Here is a 22571-nt window from a genome sequence, read left to right as displayed (position 1 = left end):
GTTCTGAGAGGAAGTGAATTTATCACTGTGACACTTAAATATGTGTAATGCATGGCTTTCTTCAGTAAATTTCTGAAGTCCTCTAAGGTTTATTATAGCAACAAAAAGGTATTACCAGCTCCCCTAAGAGGTCACTGTTAAAACTGGTGTCTTCTGGACTCATGGAGGGAATGAAGGAGACAGCTGAAGAGGCAAGGCTCCCATTGGAGGTCATGAACTGTTGAGGTTTTGCTGCATTTAGGCTCCCACCGCTGCCCACTTCAGCAACACAAAAATGTCCAGAAAGACTGGTATTAGACAGTTAACAGAAAGTTTATATACTCTTTCTAGGATAACCTCTATGCGTGTATTGTTACTGGTGATGATGAATGCAGCGCTCTTGGATGATTTTCCTGCTCCTTCAGCCCCTGGCCCTGTGGTACACCCTGCTGTTGGAGAGGAGGTAGTGTCACTGCCTCGGCTTAATTCCTGATATGTCCTCAGCCTCTCAATGAGGTCGTTTTTGGTGCCGGAGACGGGCAAGTTACGCAGCTTTAATTCGGACTTTAGTTCCGCAACCTGATGTAAAGACAGCATTAAAAACAGAATTGAGATAGAAGAAAGAGAGACGGGGAAAGCAAAGAGATTAGGATAAATTTGAAAGGGAAATCAAAACGGGAACAAGAAGAAGAAGTAATCCATCACTGTCTCATTGTTTAACTTCGCTGAGCTGGTTGGCTCCATCGAATGAAAGAAACCTTGAGGATTCTTTTTCCATGCATCACATCACATCTCCCATTTACTCCATCTAAAGGGTACGAATGTCAGGCCAGCTGCTCCAGCCTCCCTCTTCTCTTTACCTTAGTCTCAGTTCAGGAGTGGTTTCAGTTGTACCATTTGAATGGACCAGTCACCTTCAACTTCAACTCCACTACAACTCCAGATTGTAGAATCAGCTACTACAGCCGGTTAGTCTCATTCCAGCCTTTTGAATTAATCTGCAAACCTGCTTGTTTCACCCTGCCTCTCCTCCAGCTCTAGCCTCTCCTCCAGCCCCCCTGCCACTAGGGGTGCAACGATATTCGTATCGATATTGAACCGTTCGATACAGTGCTTTCGGTTCGGTACGCATATGTATCGAACAATACAAAATTTGTAATTTATTTTATCAACTTTCCTTCTGACGATGCTGTCTGTGTTGAGCGCTCAGTGAATCTGCGTTCGACTACTCCGCCTAGGCTCGACAGTGCAGCCTAGGCGGAGTAGTCGAACGCAGATTCACTGAGCGCCCAACACAGACAGCATCATCAGAAGGAAGAGCGCAGGGCAAGCTAGCGAGACAGAAATTAAGCTCTCCTTGCAACATGGACCTCCCCCACCCTCATTCAGATCTGGCGTTTGGAATTATTTTGGTTTTCATGTGACGTATGACCCTGAAGGTAAGCGAGTCATGGACTAAAGTAAAACAGTATGTTGGATGTGCCACGCAATGCTCAATTACATGGGTGGGAACTAGTGTGTTAGCCCAGTTAGCTCGTTAACGTGTTGGCCGTCTAGCCCCATGCACGGAGTGATCGGCGGTAGCTCGTTAACGGAGATTTGCCGTGTTGTGGCGTTAAGGTCATTTCAACGAGATTAACCTGAAAGCACTAGTGGGAACACAACGAATATGACTGCACATTTACGCCGACATCATCCTAGTGCAAAGACAAGTGGAAGCAGAAAAAAAACAAGCAAGCATGCTACTAACTTTAGCCGAGTCATTTAGACAGCTGTTAGCACATGATTCTCCTTATATGTTTAATATGCTGCTGAGAATATAGCCCAGAAGAAGCGGATAGTATAGCTTTTATTTTGGAAAGAGACATTTCTCTGTAATAAACTCTCTTTTCCAAAGATGAGTGATTCCTCAATCAGATACAGGGCTCGCAATATCGCTAGCCCGACGTCCCGGGGCTAGCGATTTTTTCAGTCGGGCTACCAAAATCTATCTCTGCCCTGCCCGTCGGGCTATTGTAGGAAGGAAAAATATATGTCAATGCTTTTGCATTCTTTCAGAAATGTAGCTGGGTAATTATGTCACTGGCATCGGTGAGCCACTGTCAATATGTGACATATTGCAATCGTGTTTGAATTTGCGCTTGTTTTTTTGCTTTCACCTTGCAATCGCGCGAACTGTGTATAGAGAGCGACAGCACTGATCTGTGAGTGATGATAATTTGTGCACCAATTCCTCTGACATCGTCTTATTAATTGTTAGCTTACTATGCAAACATGACAAGTGAAATCTCCCGCAGCAAGCTTAAACATGTGAGAGGTTGATCGCAGAGAATCGCTGAGCTTATGTGAGTGCGTGTGTAAAAGCAGCAGTATATATATTTTAGTTCTGCTGAACCAAATAAGACAGGTCAGGGTGAAGAAGTGACAGCCAAAGAAAAGCTTACCACAAAACGGAGAAGTTATGACAAATCAGACTATAAGGCAAAAAGAAAGTGCAGCTTTATGGTTTCATGGACAAAAGAATTTCTGTGGCTGCAATATGACGAGCTAAATAACCAGGGCTGCACATAAGTGGTCCGCAGGTGCGCATTCGCTGTCAAAATAAAAAACACGCACAAGGGTTAGGGTTAAATTTAAAAACTGTACTTTTGAGTTAAAATATATATTTATAATTTTAATAAATGACAAATTAAAAAGGCATGAACATTTTTTTGTATCGAAAAAATATCGAACCGTGACACCAAAGTATCGAACCAAACCGAACCGTGAATTTTGTGTATCGTTGCACCCCTACCTGCCACTATATTTTTCAAGAGAAATCTCTGGATTCCCTGAACATATTGCTGCTGTGGCCCCCACCTGGCCACAGCCACCCACTTAGCCCTACCATTACTACACACTTTTAATACATCGTTTAACTCCATCCTTTATTGATAAATCGTCCGTTCCTGCTATAAACCTAGCTTGGTTCTGACAGGTCATAGCACAGACAGATATTTATTTAGACTCTTAATTCTTTACTGGATGCTTAGTATGCAGTCATGCATGTTACTCATATTATAAAAACGACACATAAGGTAGGAAAGGTTTCTCTGGGATGTGCATGTCGCTGTGCAATTTACCTTCATTTCATCGAGGTTTGGAGGCAGAGACACTGGTTTGGTTCCACCTAGCGGGACAGAACTTAGACAGGTGTGGACGAAATGTTTAGAGAAGTTTAAAGGTGCACCAGCAGGTCGAGGTGGGGAGGAGGAGGTGTGCATAGACTTAGAGGAGGAAGATGGCTGCTGAGCTGTCTGGGATCTGCTGGGCAAAAATACAGTGACACAAAAGTAAATCTTAACAGGTGCTCTTGAGTTCTGAAAACAGAAGTTTATGTCCAATGTTCCTTCCAGCCTTTGAACGTGCAATCCTTCAGACTCCACAGAAGAGCATGCATCTGGACTTACTTAGTTGGTGCAGGGAGGATGGTGTGGTAGCGCTGCTGCTGCTGACTGAGGATCTGGAGCTGCAAGAAGAGCTGCTGCTGCTGGAGGATCTTGGCATAGGATGAATCCAGATGAGGAGGAGGCTCTTTATCTCCCTTCTGATCAGGAGGGATGTACTGATGGTACTTTAACTTTTTTATCTGGAAAGCACCCCCATTAACAGCAAGTCATTATTTCAGCACTGCAGTACAGCATTTCAGACAAATATTTGCCTTCTCTTAGCTGTAGCTACACTGGGTATTTGGAATGCCAGCATTAGAATAGTTTCCTCAGAGAAGGAGAAGTTTCTACCTTTGGTTTGTCCTTGGTTTTCTTGTGTCTCAGGCCAGAGCGGTCACAGTTTGGTTTGGGTTGTGGCTAAAAAAAAAAAAAAAAAAGATGAGTAATTTTAATGAGAGTAAAATGAAACTTTAAACCACATTTTTTGCTTCCCTCATGGAAGCAAAATGAGAAACCCACAACACATGCGAGATTTCCTGTTACCACCAGAGTTCACTTCATCATCTGCAGTTCTGAACAGCTGTCAATAATAATTTTAGCAATTAGCACTAACAGCTAAAATAATCATTTACGAAAGCTCATAATTTAGTCGTCATTGTGACAGGACTGAAGCGGTCCAGTCTAATGTATGCGTGTCTAACAACTAACAGAGCTGAACTGACAGATGTTACCTTGTTGGCACCTGTCCTCAGGAGAGATGACGCCCCTGTCTCATTGGTCAGCTTGAGTGAAATGGGTGACCCAGAAGGAGCTGTAGGTGGGACCTGATTGGTTGGATGGAAACACTGGCTGATCATTCATGGCTAAACTGCAAGGCATCAAAAAGAATCATCCCATTTGAAAAGGTCTTCATTTTTTTAAAGTAGTGAACATCGAAGATTGTGGTAAATGTAAAATTACATAGCAGAAAAGGTTTACATACAAAACGCACAATGTTCACAAATGCTCAATTTGTCCCCCCTCCAGATGCATGGCAAATGTCCATACGACAATCAAACTCATCTCATAGATGTCTGGAGTCGCTGCATCCACTGCTGTTACTTAGAGGCTGGTGGATCGATCCAAATATAAATACTCTCGATACCGACACTGGTATTGGATGGATATTTTGTTTCTGTCCTCTAAGCTCTAACCCACTAAACTGTGTTTGCTAAATCATTATTTTTTGGAAGCTGAAAAAATAAACTTCAAACATGCACTACAACTATATGTTGACTGTCACAAGTATATTATTTATAGCTCATTTAAACAGCAGAAGATCCAAAGTGCTTTAGAGGCAGGAACATTTACAATCCAGTGAGTCATTACATACCGCTCTCCCCTACGTAAGCTGCCTTTGTAAGTTGGAAGTATCTGTATCGGTACTGGCATTAGCAACATTGGTCATGTATTTACTTGGTATGGGATCAAAACCAAAAATCTGCAGTATCAAATCAAATCAAAATCAAATCACTTTTATTGTCACATCACATGTGCAGGTACATTGGTACAGCACATGTGAGTGAAATTCTTGTGTGCGAACTTCACAAGCAACAGAGTTGTGCAAAATACAATAATGTAAACAAGCAAAATACAAGAATGGCTACATCTGAAACTAATAAATATATGTACAGTATATATAATAGTATATGCATTTCTGGATGTTTATACTAAATATTTTTCTATGTGTGTGTGTGTGTGTGTGTGTGTACACATATTTTACAAATTAAATAGAGTACACAATAAATAAAATATATAAAATAAAATATACAGAGTTGAGACATGTGCAAAACAGTGGCGTTACTGTACAGTATGGAGTGCATAATGTTAAAGTTCCAGTAGTGTATGTAACACGACTATAGCCTCTTAGCTTGGTTTGGAAGTACTGTTGTTGATGCACTTCAATGAGGGAAGAACTGGATTTTAATTTATTCAGTAAATAAATCTCCAGGTAGTTTTCACTGCTTTTTATTCAGTAATTAAATGATACAAAACAGTACTTTTCCGTGCATCAGATGGTTGATGTAGCGAAATGCTAAACTTGCTAGTGTGTGAGTGAGTGGGTGCTCAAAATGTTGTTATTTTCCCCTCACCAAAGCCTGGTTATCCCCTCTGTGACAACTGCACCCACTATAAACTCTCCCACACTTAGGGTTGCCAACTCCCTGAAAAATAAATAAGGGACACCTCGTGGCCAGGGCCGGGCGACCCAGTTGTCTTCACCCTTCCCAGTGTGGTGAATTTTCTAGCTCTTTTTTTGTGTGTGAAATTATTTTTTTAACCATTTGACTTGAATTTGATTTAAGTAGATGTGTATTCTTTGTGATATGAACTCATGTGAAACAAATGATCATTTAGCCATTTATTTTTAGCTCAAAATGACAACATTAACACAGTAAAACAGGTCTCTTTCTTAAACAGAAGCCTGTCATGCTTAACTTTTGAGAATATAAGTAAATCTTTCTTTAAAAGAACTCTGTCCTGCTTAACTTAAAATAATAGAAAACAATAGAAAGAAAAATATTCTTGTAACAGTGCACATTTAGTGCATTTAGTACAATTGGCTTCAGTTGAAATATTATTTCAGCTTTTCTAATGCTAATCAGCTGCTCCCGTTTGTAAACCCGCTTGTTCCCATGATTACGCATCATAACTCATCATCATTATTCATCTATGTATTACTTTTATGTATTAGTCATCAATTTGTTGTAATCATCTATCCTTGCAGTTGTTTATTACACAAAATAAATTATATTATCACACTTCTGGCCACATAGCGCTGATATTCACTGCACATGCCCATATTAACTTTTTCCAGCCAGGTGTTTTCCTTTTCCCATTCTTCCCTTTCTCTGAGGGGAACAAACATTGCTGCTCTAACGCTGGGCTCACACTGTGCGGTTTTAGGCCCATTTTGAGACGATTTTTGAGTGATCGGACCGATTTTGGCCTTCATCGTGTAGTATACGTGGGGTAACGAGAAGTGATTAACACCTCACGACCAGCTCCCGATCATCAATCGCTCGTGAGGGTGTCACCACAGGGGCTCACACTGCTCACGCGCAAACACGTAAACGTCGGTGAAAAAGACGGAGCAGCACGGCAGTGCAGCGTGTGATCTGGACACAAGCGACGGAGGCACAACTTGTAGAACTTTGGAAAGCTCATCCGAGCCTTTTCGATGTGGCCTCACAAAATTATCACGACCACAACAACCGTGAAAATAGTTGGATCTACATCGCTGCTAAATCACAGCTGCCTGATCAATGTTTTTCATTAGCAATTTAGCAAAGTTGATGGTGGTGGTGTGTCTGTGTGAGTGAAAGACAGAGAGAGCGAGCGACAGATTTTCTGTTATAACCTTCATTTTATGGAGGCACAGTGTGAGTACTCAGGTCGCATCAGAGCATCGGGCCGTATAGTGTGAGACCTGCATCGTGACCTACCAACTTCTAACCCCTGCGAGTCAATCGTAAAGTTTGAGCAGGAGCTGAATAACGCGACTGAAAAAATCGCACAGTGTCTGCCCAGCTTTAGGTTTACTGTCATCCGAGACTTGCACCGCAGTGTCGGCGTTTGTTTCCCTGTTGGCCATGCTTCTTGTTGTGGTCATCTGTTGTCTTCCGGTATTTTCTCCGTAAGCGACCTTTCCTCGACCAATGAGATGAGCGGTAATCTGAATTGTTATACTCGAATTGTCATAAGTGTGCTGTCAGCTCATTGGTCACAAAGCAGGAGAGGGGCTGGGAATTATGTTTTCAAACAAAGTGTTAATTCCATAAACATTTATAGACTACTTTTGATTCTCACTGTATTACGGGACAAAGTGCATCCCTTATTAGCTCAATACGGGACGTGTACTTTTGTTTCTAAATACGGGACGATTCCGTTTTTTAAGGGACGGTTGGCAACCCTACCCACACTGTGCTACACCACCACCAGTGGTAAATCTGATGCACGTCACATATACACAGACAAATGCACTAATTCACAGCCTCTACATTGCTTTTAAGCTGTGGATTTACAGTCTTGCATACATTCTGCACAGCATCTTAGTCCCACTCTCTGCGGTGATCCTACCTGTGTAGGAGACGGGATGCCATGGCCTGTCAGTGTTTCCTTTGGAGTGGGCAGAGGTTCCAGGCCCAACGAACAACCCTCCTCACTGACAGATGTGGACTGCTCTGGAGACAGACTGTCATTAGTGTCCTCATCAAATGAAGAGTTCTCTCCTGAGGCTCTTTGAAACTGCGTCTCTGAGAGGAGAAGCATTGTGGGGGAGACGAGGGAAGGAAATAAACATTATCTAGTTAAATTAGACCATAAAATAAATGTACTACCCAGTGATTCTAGGTCCTTGCCCAAGTCTGTGTGCCTGTGTAACACTATCACTTGCATTAACAGGAGCTGAGCCATTGGACTTCTGCTTGTGACTCTAACACCTTGTGGGCACCTCCAATCCAGACAAATTATCACCGGTGCCTCCTCCACAAGTATCGGTGACTCATCAAAGGCTTGCATTTGTTAATGTTCAATATCCTACAAAAATGCACACAAGACACTCGTCCCCAGTGTCTCGTCAACAACTGACACAGAGAGCGAGAGAGCTGTCTAAACTACTTAAACACTTTTCTGTAGTCATATCATGTCCACCAGAGCCAGTCCTAGATGCACTTGTGATGAGTCAGGTTTTTGTCAAGCATTTTGCTTTTCATTCATCTATGTTCATTTCCCACACAGCCAAACAAGGCTTTTATAACAGTTTTTATGTAACAGATGGCGTCTCTCTAAGGATGACGTTGTGCTGAGGATTCTGAAGGATCGTCTGTGTAATTTATGCGATGAATATTTGAACTGTTTATGTGACGGCTTCCCCTGTTTATGCCTGCTATACTAATAATATTCTCTTTAAAATATCTTTAAAATATGTTTCGTATGCAACAGATAAATGCAGCTGAGCGTGATATAATAGTAAATCAGATACAGCAATGTAAAAAACTGCAAAGAAAATTGTCAACCACATGCCCAAAGTTTCCTTATTAGCCAGCCACAGGAAGGTTAAGACATCTTACAGCATAGCTTTAATCCAAGCCTGCCAGCTTTCCCATGCGCCATATCATATAATCATTTCATTATTATGCAGACTTATGAGTCTTCACAGGGATTTAAGGAATAAAAGTACCCGCTAGGATCCCCAGGACTGCTGTAGAGCCATTTTTTTTATTAATAGAACTGAGTTATTAAATTACAGGAGGTGCTAACGGGCAGTAGCCCACTGCTATTTAGAACACACTGCTGTCCATTAATTTACCATCAGCAGGTAATGATGAAAAGACAACACGGGGCTGATTTAATAATGCAATGACTCGCTTACAGCTGTGCTGTGTGTGGGTGTGGGAGTGCATCATGCTTTGTATGCTCATATGTCAACCTCATCTAGCTAGTTCCTGGTGCTCCTACCAAAAGTGGCGGTAATGTAATTGTGTTTATTGTGTAGCAGTGACAGAGATGGATATTCCACTGACACAGTCTGTTATTAAATCTCAACCTTCTTCCTCTACACATCAATCAAGCAGCTGGACCCACTGATTCCTTGCTCCCACAGTACAAAGAAAAAAAAAGTGTTCTATATAAAAATCCCACTTAGACGATCCTCATCCTTATTTCAGGAAGTGTCTTTTATTCTTGGAGCTGTATGATGCCAGTGAGAGCAGACAACACATTCTCACTCCCAAAGTATAACAATTAAGGCTAGGTGACAAATCATATTACGCTTTTGGCCACCCAAAAGGTCCCTATATTACGAGTTCTGAAAAACGAGGAAACATGAGAACCGTTTGGAATAAATCTACACATGTACGTTTATTTTACTTAAATCGCTTTGAAAACACGGAGGGCTGGAATACAGGGCTGGAACACGTGTTACCACGGGAGCTTCCCTCTATTCAATTTCATCCATAATCCGCCGTGTAGCATAGGAAGGCGGAAGGTCACCATAGAACGCCTCGGGACGTGAAAAATCATCGGTATATCACGCGTCGGGAGTGAGAACAGGCTGGAGCAGATGTACTTGATATGGCCAACTCAAACACAGAATTCAAATCCACCTGCTGCGCAAATCTCTTGACTACAATGGGCAACCAAACATATAGAAAATGACCTTGGTGGGTAAAATTTCACTGCTATATGTCAGTAGACTGCAGTCAACTGAACTCTGTTTTCTTAATTCTCCTAATTTAAGTTCATAATCCTAGCCACCGTGGCATTGTTGGACAAACATGTTCAAGATAGCCAAGAAAGATCAAAACATTGCATTTACACCGGGCCCCATAACAGCCGTAGCAAAAAAACTGGAGTCTTTGATAGCTACAGAATGCCAGATGAGAAGTGTTCAAGTCTATTTACTCTGGAGGAGACTGTAAAACTTTGTGAAAGGAGTTGAACACGAGTCAATGAGTAAGTGAAAGTCACTTCTTTTGCTGAGGATATCCTTTTATGTCAGTAAGCACTGCTATTTTTGCCTGCACAAGTGAAACTTTTGTTGAAGTGGATCTAACATTGTTGGTCTCAAAAACTCTCATATGATGTGAGAAAGTTATCAAACTGTTTGTCAGAGGGGAAATGTGACTGTTAAGACACTCGAGTCTCACATTAGTTGACACAACATTAGCATATAACCAGCTAACTGTGTTGTTTAGTTGCCTCATTGTCAGCTGTCCAGAGATGGAAGGGTGGTATATCTGATCTGCTGACAATAAGTAATTGCAACAATATTAGAATAAAAAAGCATGTTTATGGACGTTTTCATGTGTTACTTTTCAGATGATAAAATATAGCTAACATAGCTAAAGACACAAATCAAAATTTGCGTTCGTTGCTGTGTATTTTTAATGGGTTGATTCTAAGTTTATGACAATGCATCTATTTGTTGGAAGATGTAGTTGCGCACTAATCAATGTATATTTATGAAAACAGCATTCTTTTTTTCTATTAAATTACCTCAAAAAATTACTGGAAAAGAGCTAAAAGCGCTTATTTCAGACTATAGATGAACGGAGGAAGCTCCATTAAGGGCCAGTGTGAAACAACTAAGGATTATTTTTTTAGTGATCTATTCTGAAAATATTAATATGCAATTGAATTAAGCTTAATAGGTCCCCATTATTTTAAAATGTCACCTCTTCAATTAGCAAGTGATTCTCTATTAACAGGCACTGTGATTGTTTAAAACCAACCGAGAACAGAGAAGGAAGCAGTATCTTCGTCTCTTGTCTGTTAAAATGGGAATCAGAGGTCATGCATCATTTACAATTACCCCCCTCCAACCTTTCCAAACTCATAGAATTGATCAATTGAAGTGTTTGCCTGTCAGTGCGCTGTTTGTGAAAAATTTGTATGTTAGGTGGTTCTTGTTGACAGGTATGGATGCCTGTGTGAGTATGTGGTGAGGACAACTGAAGCATCTGGGATCTGGGAGGAAACAGTACGTTTATGATAGGTGGAGGAAGGGGCCAGGAGGGATGTCCTGTCAGGAGCCTCACAGTGTGGGTGTGTTTTGATGAAAATCTATATCACACGTCCTTCTTCCACACAGACTGTGCGCAGGAAATTATATAGCAATGGTACACCTGTTGATTGTTGAGGGGGCAGAAATAATAAAACAAAATTTGCAAAGTAAGGCCTTCTAAAGTTGGCATGACTAATGTGTTATTGTGCAACAGCCCTACATATCGAGACTGTGTGAAGAAACATTGGTATTGGTTTGTGTACTGATGGCTGGAAAATAGAGACTTACAGATAAGCTCTTGAAAGGCTTACACAAGTTGTCCGCAATAACTGCATCTATCTGCTTAAGATCATTATATCTGGTCTCAACGCTTTGTTTGTGGGTTTTTTCTCTGCGGTCAGCTTATTGCAATCAACCATAAATAACTCTGCACTTATAACATTTAAGCTAATAATTTCCTCCACTCAGCAGAAGTAATCCTGAAACTGTTGCCTAAAAATAGTTCTCACTTACCTATGAAGGCTTGTTTAATACTGGAGTGAACGGGTAGAATGTTTTTATGGATCAACTCCATCGGCCCTGGCCTCTGGGCAATCTTATCATTCAAATCAACAGCGAGGCATGCTTTCTTCAGCTGCTTGACCGGAAGGAACGGCTCTGCATAGACACACAAACCAGGCATGGAAATTCTTTACGAGTGTGCATGGATGTAATGGGTCTTTTTCCATTAGATTGACCAAAGTTCCAGAGGTATGAGGCTCTGTGTAGTGTTTACCCTCCAAGATGTGCATCCTGATCAGTTCAGATTTCTCTGGTCGACTCCTGATCTTTCTCTTGAGATAGTCTTCCGTCTGGAGAGAGACCAAGAGACAAGATGAAGAAGAAGGAATGGAAAATCTCTCAGTTTTGCACTCACAAATCCTTTATTGTGCACTGTTAAACATTGTGGTTCCTCTCCTTCTTTAGGTGTAGTTCCACAAACCCTTCTCTTAACAATGTAGACCGTGCTTCCTAAGCTAACTAAAGGGCCTGTGTTTATCTAATCATTTTAGCTAGTTACTAATGGAGAATTACTTTAACCTACTCATCCATCTTCCCACGTACTCACTCACAACTGCTGATGATGTTGCCCTTGGGGCAAGCACTGATTTGGTGGATAGTTTCGCATTACTCTATACAAGTCTATTTGTCTGAGCCAATGGTCTTATCCCAACTCTTTTTTTGGCTTACATTAAAGCAGGAAAAGACAAATCAGAATGCTTCTGTAATAATACCACGTGTTTTAAAAACTCTCAAAGCTTAAATTGCATCAGTTTTGACATCAGTGACTGATTTGAGGATGGCATACTCACCCGAGCCCGTTCCAAGCTCTTTCTCTGTTCGTGGAAGGCAGCTGAAGTTTTCAGTGCTAAGAGGATAAAAAGAGAGAGCATAGTAAAGAAAAAAAAAATCAGGCAAAAAGAGTAAAAGTGTATTGATGCTAGTGGGGGTTAGCAAAAGAGCGTTTCATGGATCTTTGCCTCTTTAGTTCAATTTCAAGTCTATTGATGGTCTCAGCCAAAGCTTTTTCCTGAGTACCAGTTCAATGTAGTGCATAAAGTACAATGATGGCTGGGATACTGGTCCCCAACAACAGCTGCTGTAAAAAGCTTAAAAAAATCACAAAGTCAAAGGAGAAATGTAAAGGGATGAAGTCTGACTGCTTCGATCCAATGAGCTTCTCTACAGCAGTGGATTTCCTGGAAACTGTTCAGCATTCAAAGATGACTTAAGTAGGACTTGTGCAGGTTTGTGATTATGCAAAGCCTCAGGATTAGTGGTAATGGAAACCTTCGAGGTAATCATGACACCGTGATACTGAGTTAAATGCAACAGCTCAACCATTACAATATAGCTTTGCTTCTAAGCAGTCTAAGACAAAAAAGAGGATCTAAATCTTGACCTAATAAATATTCTACATGTGAGAACCAAATTATTTAGCAGCAGACAAAGAATTTTGTTTAAATATTTTAATAAATGTTTCAAACTTTTAAGAACAAGCGGATTTCCAGATACATTTGGTAATGTATTTGACAATACCTGCAAAACCAGCCAACTCTAATGTGTTTCAAAAATAACCAAAATCTGACTTTGTTTTTGGAAACTGTCTGTAAAATTCCTCCAAGTGGCACAGTTATTATTTTACCTTCTCTTTAAATACAATGGTCCAGGTGTCAAATTTCCAAATTGGCCAAGTAAAGCTTATGTTAAAGCTCAACGAGGAAGATCTGTAACCACTAATCTTCCTGTTTTCCTGGATGTTCAGGCTGCTAGTTTATGCTTTACATCACTTCCTCTTCCCCACACTATTAGATTCAACACTGACACCATTACTCTAGTTTGGTCATGTTCTTGGCAATCGGACTCTCACATTAACTGTCAGTAAATTTAGGTCTTGGTGTTTAAATTGCTGTAAAGAAAAACACCACTGTGGATGACCGAGTAGTCACATGTCTTGCACTGACTTGAAAATTTGGACTTTGATCCAAAATGTATGATTAATGATTCAGTCTGTGATCTTTCCATGTGAAGATACCATCAAGCATGGATTGGTGGGTGATGGTGTTGGGGGAGCTTCACTGCTAGTGATTGCAATTTATCCAGAATTCAATCTATCACAGTACTGTGTAGGACTACATGCCATCTTATCTGGTTCACAAAAAGATGCACTCGGTAAAATATTTCTATTTGCTGGTGGGTTGTTTTTTTTTTAAGTTGCAGTGTGTTTGACCTCTCAGGGCCACCATACAGGCAGCACATTTATTATATAGTGTCCCCATATCCATACTACATGTATGTGAGGACACTGGAGTTTTTTGCACTCAAAGTCTTAGACTCAACTTTAGCCCAATGTGTTTACATCACTTGTGTCTTAAACCAAGTATGAAGTTGTCAGTATCTACGATGAGGGCTGCATGTCATTTTCTAGTCACAATATAGTTTCAAATCTCATGCGGCAAAGCTAGGACAACAAAAAAAATGTCTTACTGTACTGTACTTCACACACACACAGTATGGCTGCATTATCAAACCAGGGGCAGAACTGCTGGTACCTAAGCCTCAGTTCACGTCACTGAGCACTGTCACACTGCCGGTACACACTCACTCTCACACACCCTGGAGAGCCCTCTTAGACCTCTCACCCATCCACAAGGAGGTTATGTGTCCACCTTGAGGGTGTATAAACCTGCCTGTCAGTCAGCTACACTGAAAATGAGTGATGGGATTGAGGGAAGGATGGCTGGATGAGCACACGGGGGGAGAGGGGGGTTAAAAGTGTGAGTGAAAGTGAAGAGGATAAAATAGATTTAAGGAAGATGAAGAATCATGAAAAAGATGTAGAGGAGATGGGGAGAGATGACAAATGAGAGGAGGCAGCTGGAAGAAAAATGGAACAACAGACCAAAGGGCAAAAGACAAGGAGGAAACAGAGAGTGCTGAGATGGGGTCAGAGAGAAAAGACCCCATTATGTGCACGAGTGGTTCCTTACCACCCTGCTAGAGCTAAGCAACAATCTTTAAACATTTTAACATTGAACAACATCACTTCCTCTGACAGCAACTGTTCAGTCTCCTGCTGTCTAGCACTTCCTCTTTAATGTCTTTAGCTGTCCTGCAGGTCAGCTGTGTAAAGTGTGATACATTTGCAAATACTGCACCAAGTATACATGCAATACTCAGATATTTACAGAGCTCATAATCTGTGGAGGAGCATCTGCAAAAGTAAATATTGCAATTCCATGCAACTAGGGCAGGTTTACTAATTAATGCTTTCAGTCTCTTTCTTGTGTTTTTGCTCATTATATCAACTGTGTTAACAATTCTTTAGAAATAAAAAAGGTCCCCGTCTCCTTTGTTTAACTCAGCCTGATCACATGCAGGTTAGTGTGAACTCACAAACTATTTTTAGTGTTTTTTCTAAGAAGTGTAAAAATTACAAACTAGGTGAGGTATCACACTGAGTGCTGTGTCAAGTTTCCCCACAAGAACAACATGGCTGTAGCATGGTTTTTACCTTACTAAGGTTAGAAAGAGGCTTAAAGCGAAGTGCAGTGCATACTGGGCCGAATGGTCCAGGGAGAAAGACTGGTCTGTTGTACTGGCTCTGTATATATACTCATCTTGCGGTCATGAAGGCAAGGCAAGGCAAGGCAAGTTTATTTGTATAACACAATTCAACAACAAGGTGATTCAAAGTGCTTTACAGAGACATTAGAAACAAGAACAAATAAAAAGCATGATTTAAAATTGATTAAAACAAGCAAATAAACTAACTAACTAATTAACAAACAAACAAACAAACAACAGTTTGTTTGTTTTGCATGCTCATTATTGCAAAACATGGCTGACTTATGAGTTTCTTTTTCTCTTAAAGGTTGTTCCCAGGCACCACATAAATCTAGTCAATTAGAACATGACAACAGCAAGCACACCACAGAGTTCAGGGGCGCTGCAATACAGCTTTTACGTGACAAAACTAACTTTCAGGTGCTTTCTCAAACAAAGAACTACCGGTAGTTGATTTTGTGCACCCTACCCTGGCTCAACTGCAACGTTCCTGAATACTTCTGCAGAAAACTAACAAAGCTACACACCTTTTGTTAAGAAGCAAAGAGAGGCATGGGATAACTGAATTAAAACATATGCACATAACATTCATCTTTGATCTCCATGTCAGTTTTTTTTTTTTTTTCAAACATTCGGCAGGAAAGTGGAAGCAGATAAGAACTGTGATGACTCCTGTGGTCACACCTAACATGACCACGACGAGCGTGGTGCGCACGAAATGCTGTCAATAAATAAAATGGAAACTTAACAGTACCAGCATGTTAACAAAGATAACATTTACATAATTCCATTTTAGAGTTGTTGTTTGTCTGCCCACAAAGATAAGATGACATTATTGTATTATAAATGCTACCTATAGCGAGGGAAAATAGTAAATGCATATTTGTGATGGCGAATACATTCAGCAGCAGTAAAGCGCTTGCATACAGAGTCCATATGAATAGTGTTCAGGCTCCCAGTTTAAACATCTACCACATGAGCAGGTAAATATTAGAATCATTAGCAGATAAGACACACTGTCTCTTCTGACACTTCCTGTGTCAGACTGCTTATAGACCTACTGTGAGAAGCATTGTCAGAGGAAGACTGAGCCTCATTTTCTGAAGAAAATAAAATGTGGGGAAAGCTAAAGTTAGCCACACTGAGCATAAAAAAACCACCATTAATAGTACCAGTTTGTAAAGCATTCAGAACTTTGTGCATTACATACTTATATTAATGCATGCACTGAACAACATATTATGCTCCCTAAAGTAGCATTAAATGGAAATTGTCCATTTAACAGGATAATTAAGACTCTATAAACCAAACAGAAAAAAGTGCCTTTTTTAAAAACTGAGCCAAAAGTAGCAGCTAACTTGGATGGCAGATGGGGAACTATCACAATCTGATAAGAAGCAGCTACGGATATGCATGATGGCAGCTGCAGTATGATCTTGAGTAACTCACTGTAAAGATTGAAAGGAGACAATGACACCTTTTAACTGCAATCCAAATCTCTTTAGAATAAACCTAAAATGGCACGGCGGACTGCACTCAGATGCTTCTGTTTTCATTTCATTACTAACTTGCATCAACTAATGTAGCTGTTATGCTGAAATGCATCTTTCTCTGTTCAATGTTGCGTGTTACTTGATTTATATGTTAAATTTTCTTGTGCTGCTTTCATGTTATTTTGTATGAGCCTATATGCAATCCTCAAACGTAAGCATTTGAAAAAGAAGCAAACTGCAACACATGGCACAAGCTTTTTATAACATATGGGGGGGATGAGTCTGCCTACAGGGACAAAGTGGAGCGACTGACAGCGTGGTGCAGGGACAACAACCTGCTCCTGAACACAACCAAGACGAAGAAGACTGTTGTGGATTTTATGGACATTAAACCACTTTACGTCAATGGGGATGGGGTGGAGAAGGTGCCAGACTTCCGCTTCATGGGAGTTCACATCTAGGATGACCTGTTCTGGGGTGTGAACACAGTGGAGCTGGGAAAGATGCTCAGGAGAGACTTTATTTCCTGAGAATCCTCAGGGAAAACAACATCCCTCAAAAGCTGCTGGTGTCCTTCTATCATTGTTCAATAGAGAGCATCCTATGCTACCGCCTCTGTGTGTGATTGTAAAGATGGCCCAAGGGATCACTTTCTGTTTTTTACCCCCTCTAGATGAACTGCACTGCTCTCGTTGTCTCAGGAAAGCAGGAAATATCATAAAAGACTCCCCACACCCTGCTCATAATCTCGACAAACTGCTGCCATCAGCAATAGTCACACTGTTAAAAAAAATATCTTTAAAAAACGGTAATATTCCGGCAGCTGGGGCGCCAAAATACTACCGTAACATAACAGAAAATAACTTCCTCATAAAAATACGGTTATTTTCAGTAATGACAATACAGTTTGTTGCGCTAATTTTACATGGCATTCTGCCTTTTCCAAGTGCTTTTAGACATTAAATTAGGAACATCTTAACGTGATCAAACAATGAAATTACCTATAAATAAGGTCAATGAATGTGGCAATATGAATCATAATACGTAAATGTACAGAAATATACAGTTAACAGTTGGTTTAAATAATAATGGATTGCATGCCTTGGGACAGACTGACAGAGCCGAGGCTGCCATATCGCACCATCAGCCCATCACCAGTAGGTGAAGAGTCTTGACCACGGACACAATACCGAGAGTGTCCGAGCCGGGGCTCGAACCGGCAACCTTCTGATCACAAGGCAAACTGCCAACTCTTGAGCTATGATCGCCCTAAATAGCAATGATAATAATACTTATGTGATGTAACACAAGCTTATAGGGATCATGTTATATACTTTTCCATAGCATTACATTTGAATTCAACAGTTCAATCTTTCAAATAACCGACAGATATTTGTGAAATCATGATACATTTGTGAATGTATTTTTACAATCTAAATATGCATATGTACAAAAAAGTATATTTAAAAAACAAGTAAATTGTGTTTTACTATATTTACAGTGATGTTATGTTATTTTACCTTTGACATGTAAAATCACAGTCTACTTATGTAAATTTAATGATATTCTAGAAAGACAGTACAAAACTGTAAAATATACAGCAAGATACTTTGACATTACTATTTTTAGAACAGTGCAGTTCTCCCCTATAGTTGTTAGGGCTTTGAATTACAAGTAATCACTTCCAATACAACCTGACGAATACGGTCCAATGGATGACAGCCTGTAACATCCTGTGCAATAGTGTTTATGTGCAATAAGATTCTTTCCATTATAACTGAAAGACTATTTTATTCCTCTTTTTTATACTATTCTTTTGTAATTATATTAAAACCTTTTTCTCCTGACACCACAGGGACTCCACTTAATAAAGATAATTGGATTCTGATTCATTTTGCGTCATCTTATAGACAAAACTAGTCCTTCTTTTGTAGCAAAATACACATATAATTTTCTTTCTTTTTCGTGATTTGCCATTAATTAATTTTTTAACAAAAATTTAAATCCCATTTTTTCAAAAAATTTTATAAATGACCTTTCAGATAAAATAAAATCTGCTACACGCTTAAATGCTATGTCACACCTTTAGTGAATCTAATGGACCAATGAATAAATGAGTGTAATGCCATGCAGAAGTCTTGAATCACTTCTTTATATTTTGATAGGGAAATGGCAAAGAGGCACAGCAATTTACTGAAACATGCACACATGCATGGAAATAAAGTGGGCAATAAGGTAAAATAGAGTTTGTGCAATTCTAAAAAGCTTGAAAGTCAATATTTGGTATGACCACCTTTAGTCTTCAGTCTGAACTGTCTTAGGCAGCTTTCTTGTCATTTCTTTAAGTAGCCTTCAGGAATAGTTCTCCAGGCTTCAAAGCTTTGGATGTGTCTGCTGTTTGTGCTGATCTCTGTCAAGAAGACCCCACAGTGCTTCAATAATGTTGAGGTCCAGGGGAGGCCAATCCATGACTGATAGTATTCCACTGTGTGTTTTTCACTCATATATATATATATTAAAAAACACCCAGCCCCTGCGGGCGGTTTATCCTTCAAGCTCGGGTCCTCTACCAGAGGCCTGGGAGCTTGAGGGTCCTGCGCAGTATCTTAGCTGTTCCCAGGACTGCGCTCTTCTGGACAGAGATCTCCGATGTTATTCCCGGGATCTGCTGGAGCCACTCGCCTAGCTTGGGAGTCACCGCACCTAGTGTTCCGATTACCACGGGGACCACCATTACCTTCACCCTCCACATCCTCTCGAGCTCTTCTCTGAGCCCTTGGTATTTCTCCAGCTTCTCGTGTTCCTTCTTCCTGATATTGCTGTCATTCGGAACCGCTACATCGATCACTACGGCCGTCTTCTTCTGTTTGTCTACCACCACTATGTCCGGTTGGTTAGCCACCACCATTTTGTCCGTCTGTATCTGGAAGTCCCACAGGATCTTAGCTCGGTCATTCTCCACCACCCTTGGGGGCATCTCCCATTTTGACCTCGGGACTTCCAGGTTATACTCAGCACAGATGTTCCTGTACACTATGCCGGCCACTTGGTTATGGCGTTCCATGTATGCCTTGCCTGCTAGCATCTTGCACCCTGCTGTTATGTGCTGGATTGTCTCTGGGGCATCTTTACACAGCCTGCACCTGGGGTCTTGCCTGGTGTGATAGACCCCAGCCTCTATGGATCTTGTACTCAGAGCTTGTTCTTGTGCTGCCATGATTAGTGCCTCTGTGCTGTCTTTCAGTCCAGCTTTGTCCAGCCACTGGTAGGATTTCTGGATATCAGCCACCTCCTCTATCTGCCGGTGGTACATACCGTGCAGGGGCCTGTCCTTCCATGATGGTTCCTCGTCTCCCTCCTCTTTCTTGGGTTTTTGCTGCCTGAGGTATTCACTGAGCACTCGGTCAGTTGGGGCCATCTTCCCAATGTATTCTTGGATGTTCGTTGTCTCATCCTGGACTGTGGTGCTGACACTCACCAGTCCCCGGCCCCCTTCCTTCCGCTTAGCGTACAGCCTCAGGGTGCTGGACTTGGGGTGAAACCCTCCATGCATGGTAAGGAGCTTTCTTGTCTTTATGTCAGTGGCTTCTATCTCCTCCTTTGGCCAGCCTATTACCCCAGCAGGGTACCTGATCACGGGCAGGGCGTACGTGTTGATGGCCCGGATCTTGTTCTTACCATTCAGCTGACTCCTCAGGACTTGCCTGACCCTCTGCAGGTACTTGGTGGTTGCAGCCTTTCTAGCGGCCTCTTCATGGTTCCCATTTGCCTGCGGGATCCCCAGGTACTTGTAACTGTCCTCTATGTCTGCAATGTTGCCTTCTGGTAGTTCAATCCCCTCAGTTCTGACTACCTTCCCTCTCTTTGATACCATCCGACTACACTTCTCCAGTCCGAACGACATTCCAATGTCATTGCTGTATAGCCTGGTAGTGTGGATCAGTGAATCGATGTCTCTTGGCATACAGCTTGATGTCATCCATGTACAGGAGGTGGCTGACAACTGCTCCGTTCCGTAGTCGGTATCCGTAGCCAGTCTTGTTAATGATCTCACTGAGGGGGTTCAGGCCTATGCAGAACAGCAGTGGGGACAGAGCATCTCCTTGGTAGATCCCGCACTTGATGGTGACTTGTGCTATGGGCTTGGAGTTGGCCTCTAGTGTTGTATGCCACATCCCCATTGAGTTCCTGATGAAGGCTCTTAGGGTCCCATTGATCTTGTACAATTCTAGGCATTCCAGTATCCAGCTGTGGGGCATTGAGTCATAGGCCTTCTTGTAATCAATCCAGGCAGTGCACAGGTTGGTCAGTCTGGTCTTGCAGTCTCGGCTGACTGTTCTGTCTACCAGTAGCTGGTGTTTTGCGCCTCTGGTATTCTTGCCAATTCCTTTCTGTGTCCCACTCATGTATTGACCCATGTGCCTGTTCATCTTAGCCAATATGATGCCTGACAGGAGCTTCCATGTAGTACTGAGGCAGGTTATTGGTCGGTAGTTGGAGGGGACCGGTCCCTTCTTGGGGTCCTTGGGGATCAGGACCGTCCGGCCTTCGGTTAGCCATTCCGGGTGTCTCTCGTTAACTAGCAGCTGGTTCATTTGAAAAAAAAAAAATATATATATATATATATATATATATTTTTTTTTTTTTTTTCCCCCTCGTTGTATATTGTTTTCTCTTCTTACTTTTGCATCTTTGTGGTCCAGCTACCCAATCTGGCTGTGCAAGAAACTGCACAATGACAATAAAAAGCTCTAAGTCTCAAAGTCTAAGTCTCTTTTTCTATCCTTTTACTGCATTGGTAGTGTATTTGGGATCTTTTTCATCTTTTTCATCATTCCAGATGGTGTTGCATGGTCAGTCAAAATCGAATCATAATTCTGTGTACATAATTCCATCAATTTTGACAAGATCCACAACAACACTCACTAAAATGCATCCCTAAACCATGACAGAGTGTTGTACAGACGGCTGTAGATACTCATGGTTGTACTTCTCTCCTGACCTCATCAGTATGTGTTGATGACAATTTCAGAAATTTTTAAAGGTCCTGTGTTACTGGAGTTTTTCCTGTTTCTTAGGAGATGACATTCAGATACTGTTCAGACTCTGTACATCATGCTGTTATATGTCATGACAAATAACTGACAAATAATTCTTTCAGAATTGCCTTTTTGATGTGAAATTCAGTTTTATTTATATCAAAATTTGCTACGTTTGACATTTTGGATAAATTCAACTGAAAAAATGGGAACAAAATAGATGTTCTTGTGATAGGCTGCCAGTAACAAACAGTCTATTTAAGTTAAAATGACTTCTTTGATAAGTTGCCCCTTATGTGTAGACACAACTCTGGTTTATCTATTAAGTTAAGTGCTTGAATGATTGATCAGTCAGTGTTTAGTGGCTTAACAAAGAAACAAACAAGCAAAAAGCATTCTACTGAAAATGGCGAGATACAGGGAATGGACTGAAAATCAGTGAAAAAGCAGCCAGTGTCCAAAGAAAAACTTTGAGCTTTCAAAAGGACAAATTAAAAAAATACAACAAAGTCTGGCTCTTTGGCAGCAAAATATAAAAAACCATACAGTGGGACCCAAAACTTTGGCGCAGTACTAGATGTGCTGGTTGTATCTACTAACAAGGTTATTGTAAGAGTTTACATCAGCTTCATTTTACAGTTCATAGCAAAATATTTCTTAAAAGTGTTTTGTTGTAACTTACGTGGCATGATCCCCTGGCTGACGAGCTCCTCTCTGCTCCTTCTCTGTTGCAACTTCAGCTGAAGAACTGAACACCAAGATGCAAGTCAGTAGCGGCAGAATGAATGGAAAACATCATCAGACTGAGTGTGTATGCATGTTTATCTCAGTTCTCACCCACCGAACGCCACAAAGGTAGAGACATTACTAAGCAAATGCCCACGAGCAAAATGAAAGCAGTAGATTGAAGCAGTGATATATCCAAGTTACTCTATGAGGACTTTTCTGTCTACACTATTAGCTGCTACAAAAATTGTGA

At 41.1% G+C, this 22571-nt stretch overlaps 1 protein-coding gene across 1 annotated transcript in view; it reads right to left on the bottom strand.

Annotated features, from left to right (window-relative positions):
* LOC309704566 (myocardin-related transcription factor A-like) overlaps nt 1–22571 on the bottom strand; it is a 32232-nt gene extending 9661 nt beyond the window's left edge. The window contains exons 1-12 of the mRNA XM_082529793.1: nt 22434–22571; nt 22275–22340; nt 12306–12361; nt 11729–11804; nt 11467–11610; nt 7527–7702; nt 4139–4231; nt 3759–3824; nt 3429–3607; nt 3102–3285; nt 357–558; nt 116–258 (exon numbers count right to left, since the gene is read on the bottom strand). Of these exons, the coding sequence (XP_082385919.1) occupies nt 116–258; nt 357–558; nt 3102–3285; nt 3429–3607; nt 3759–3824; nt 4139–4231; nt 7527–7702; nt 11467–11610; nt 11729–11804; nt 12306–12361; nt 22275–22281 (1326 nt within the window). The 5' untranslated portion in view covers nt 22282–22340; nt 22434–22571. The remainder of the gene's footprint in view (nt 1–115; nt 259–356; nt 559–3101; nt 3286–3428; nt 3608–3758; nt 3825–4138; nt 4232–7526; nt 7703–11466; nt 11611–11728; nt 11805–12305; nt 12362–22274; nt 22341–22433) is intronic.

Source organism: Aulonocara stuartgranti (assembly GCF_965226115.1).
Source record: "Aulonocara stuartgranti genome assembly, chromosome: 4".
Classification (NCBI taxonomy): Eukaryota; Metazoa; Chordata; class Actinopteri; order Cichliformes; family Cichlidae; genus Aulonocara; species Aulonocara stuartgranti.
Note: the sequence above shows the minus strand (reverse complement) of the source record. Positions and strands in the feature narration are given on the sequence as shown.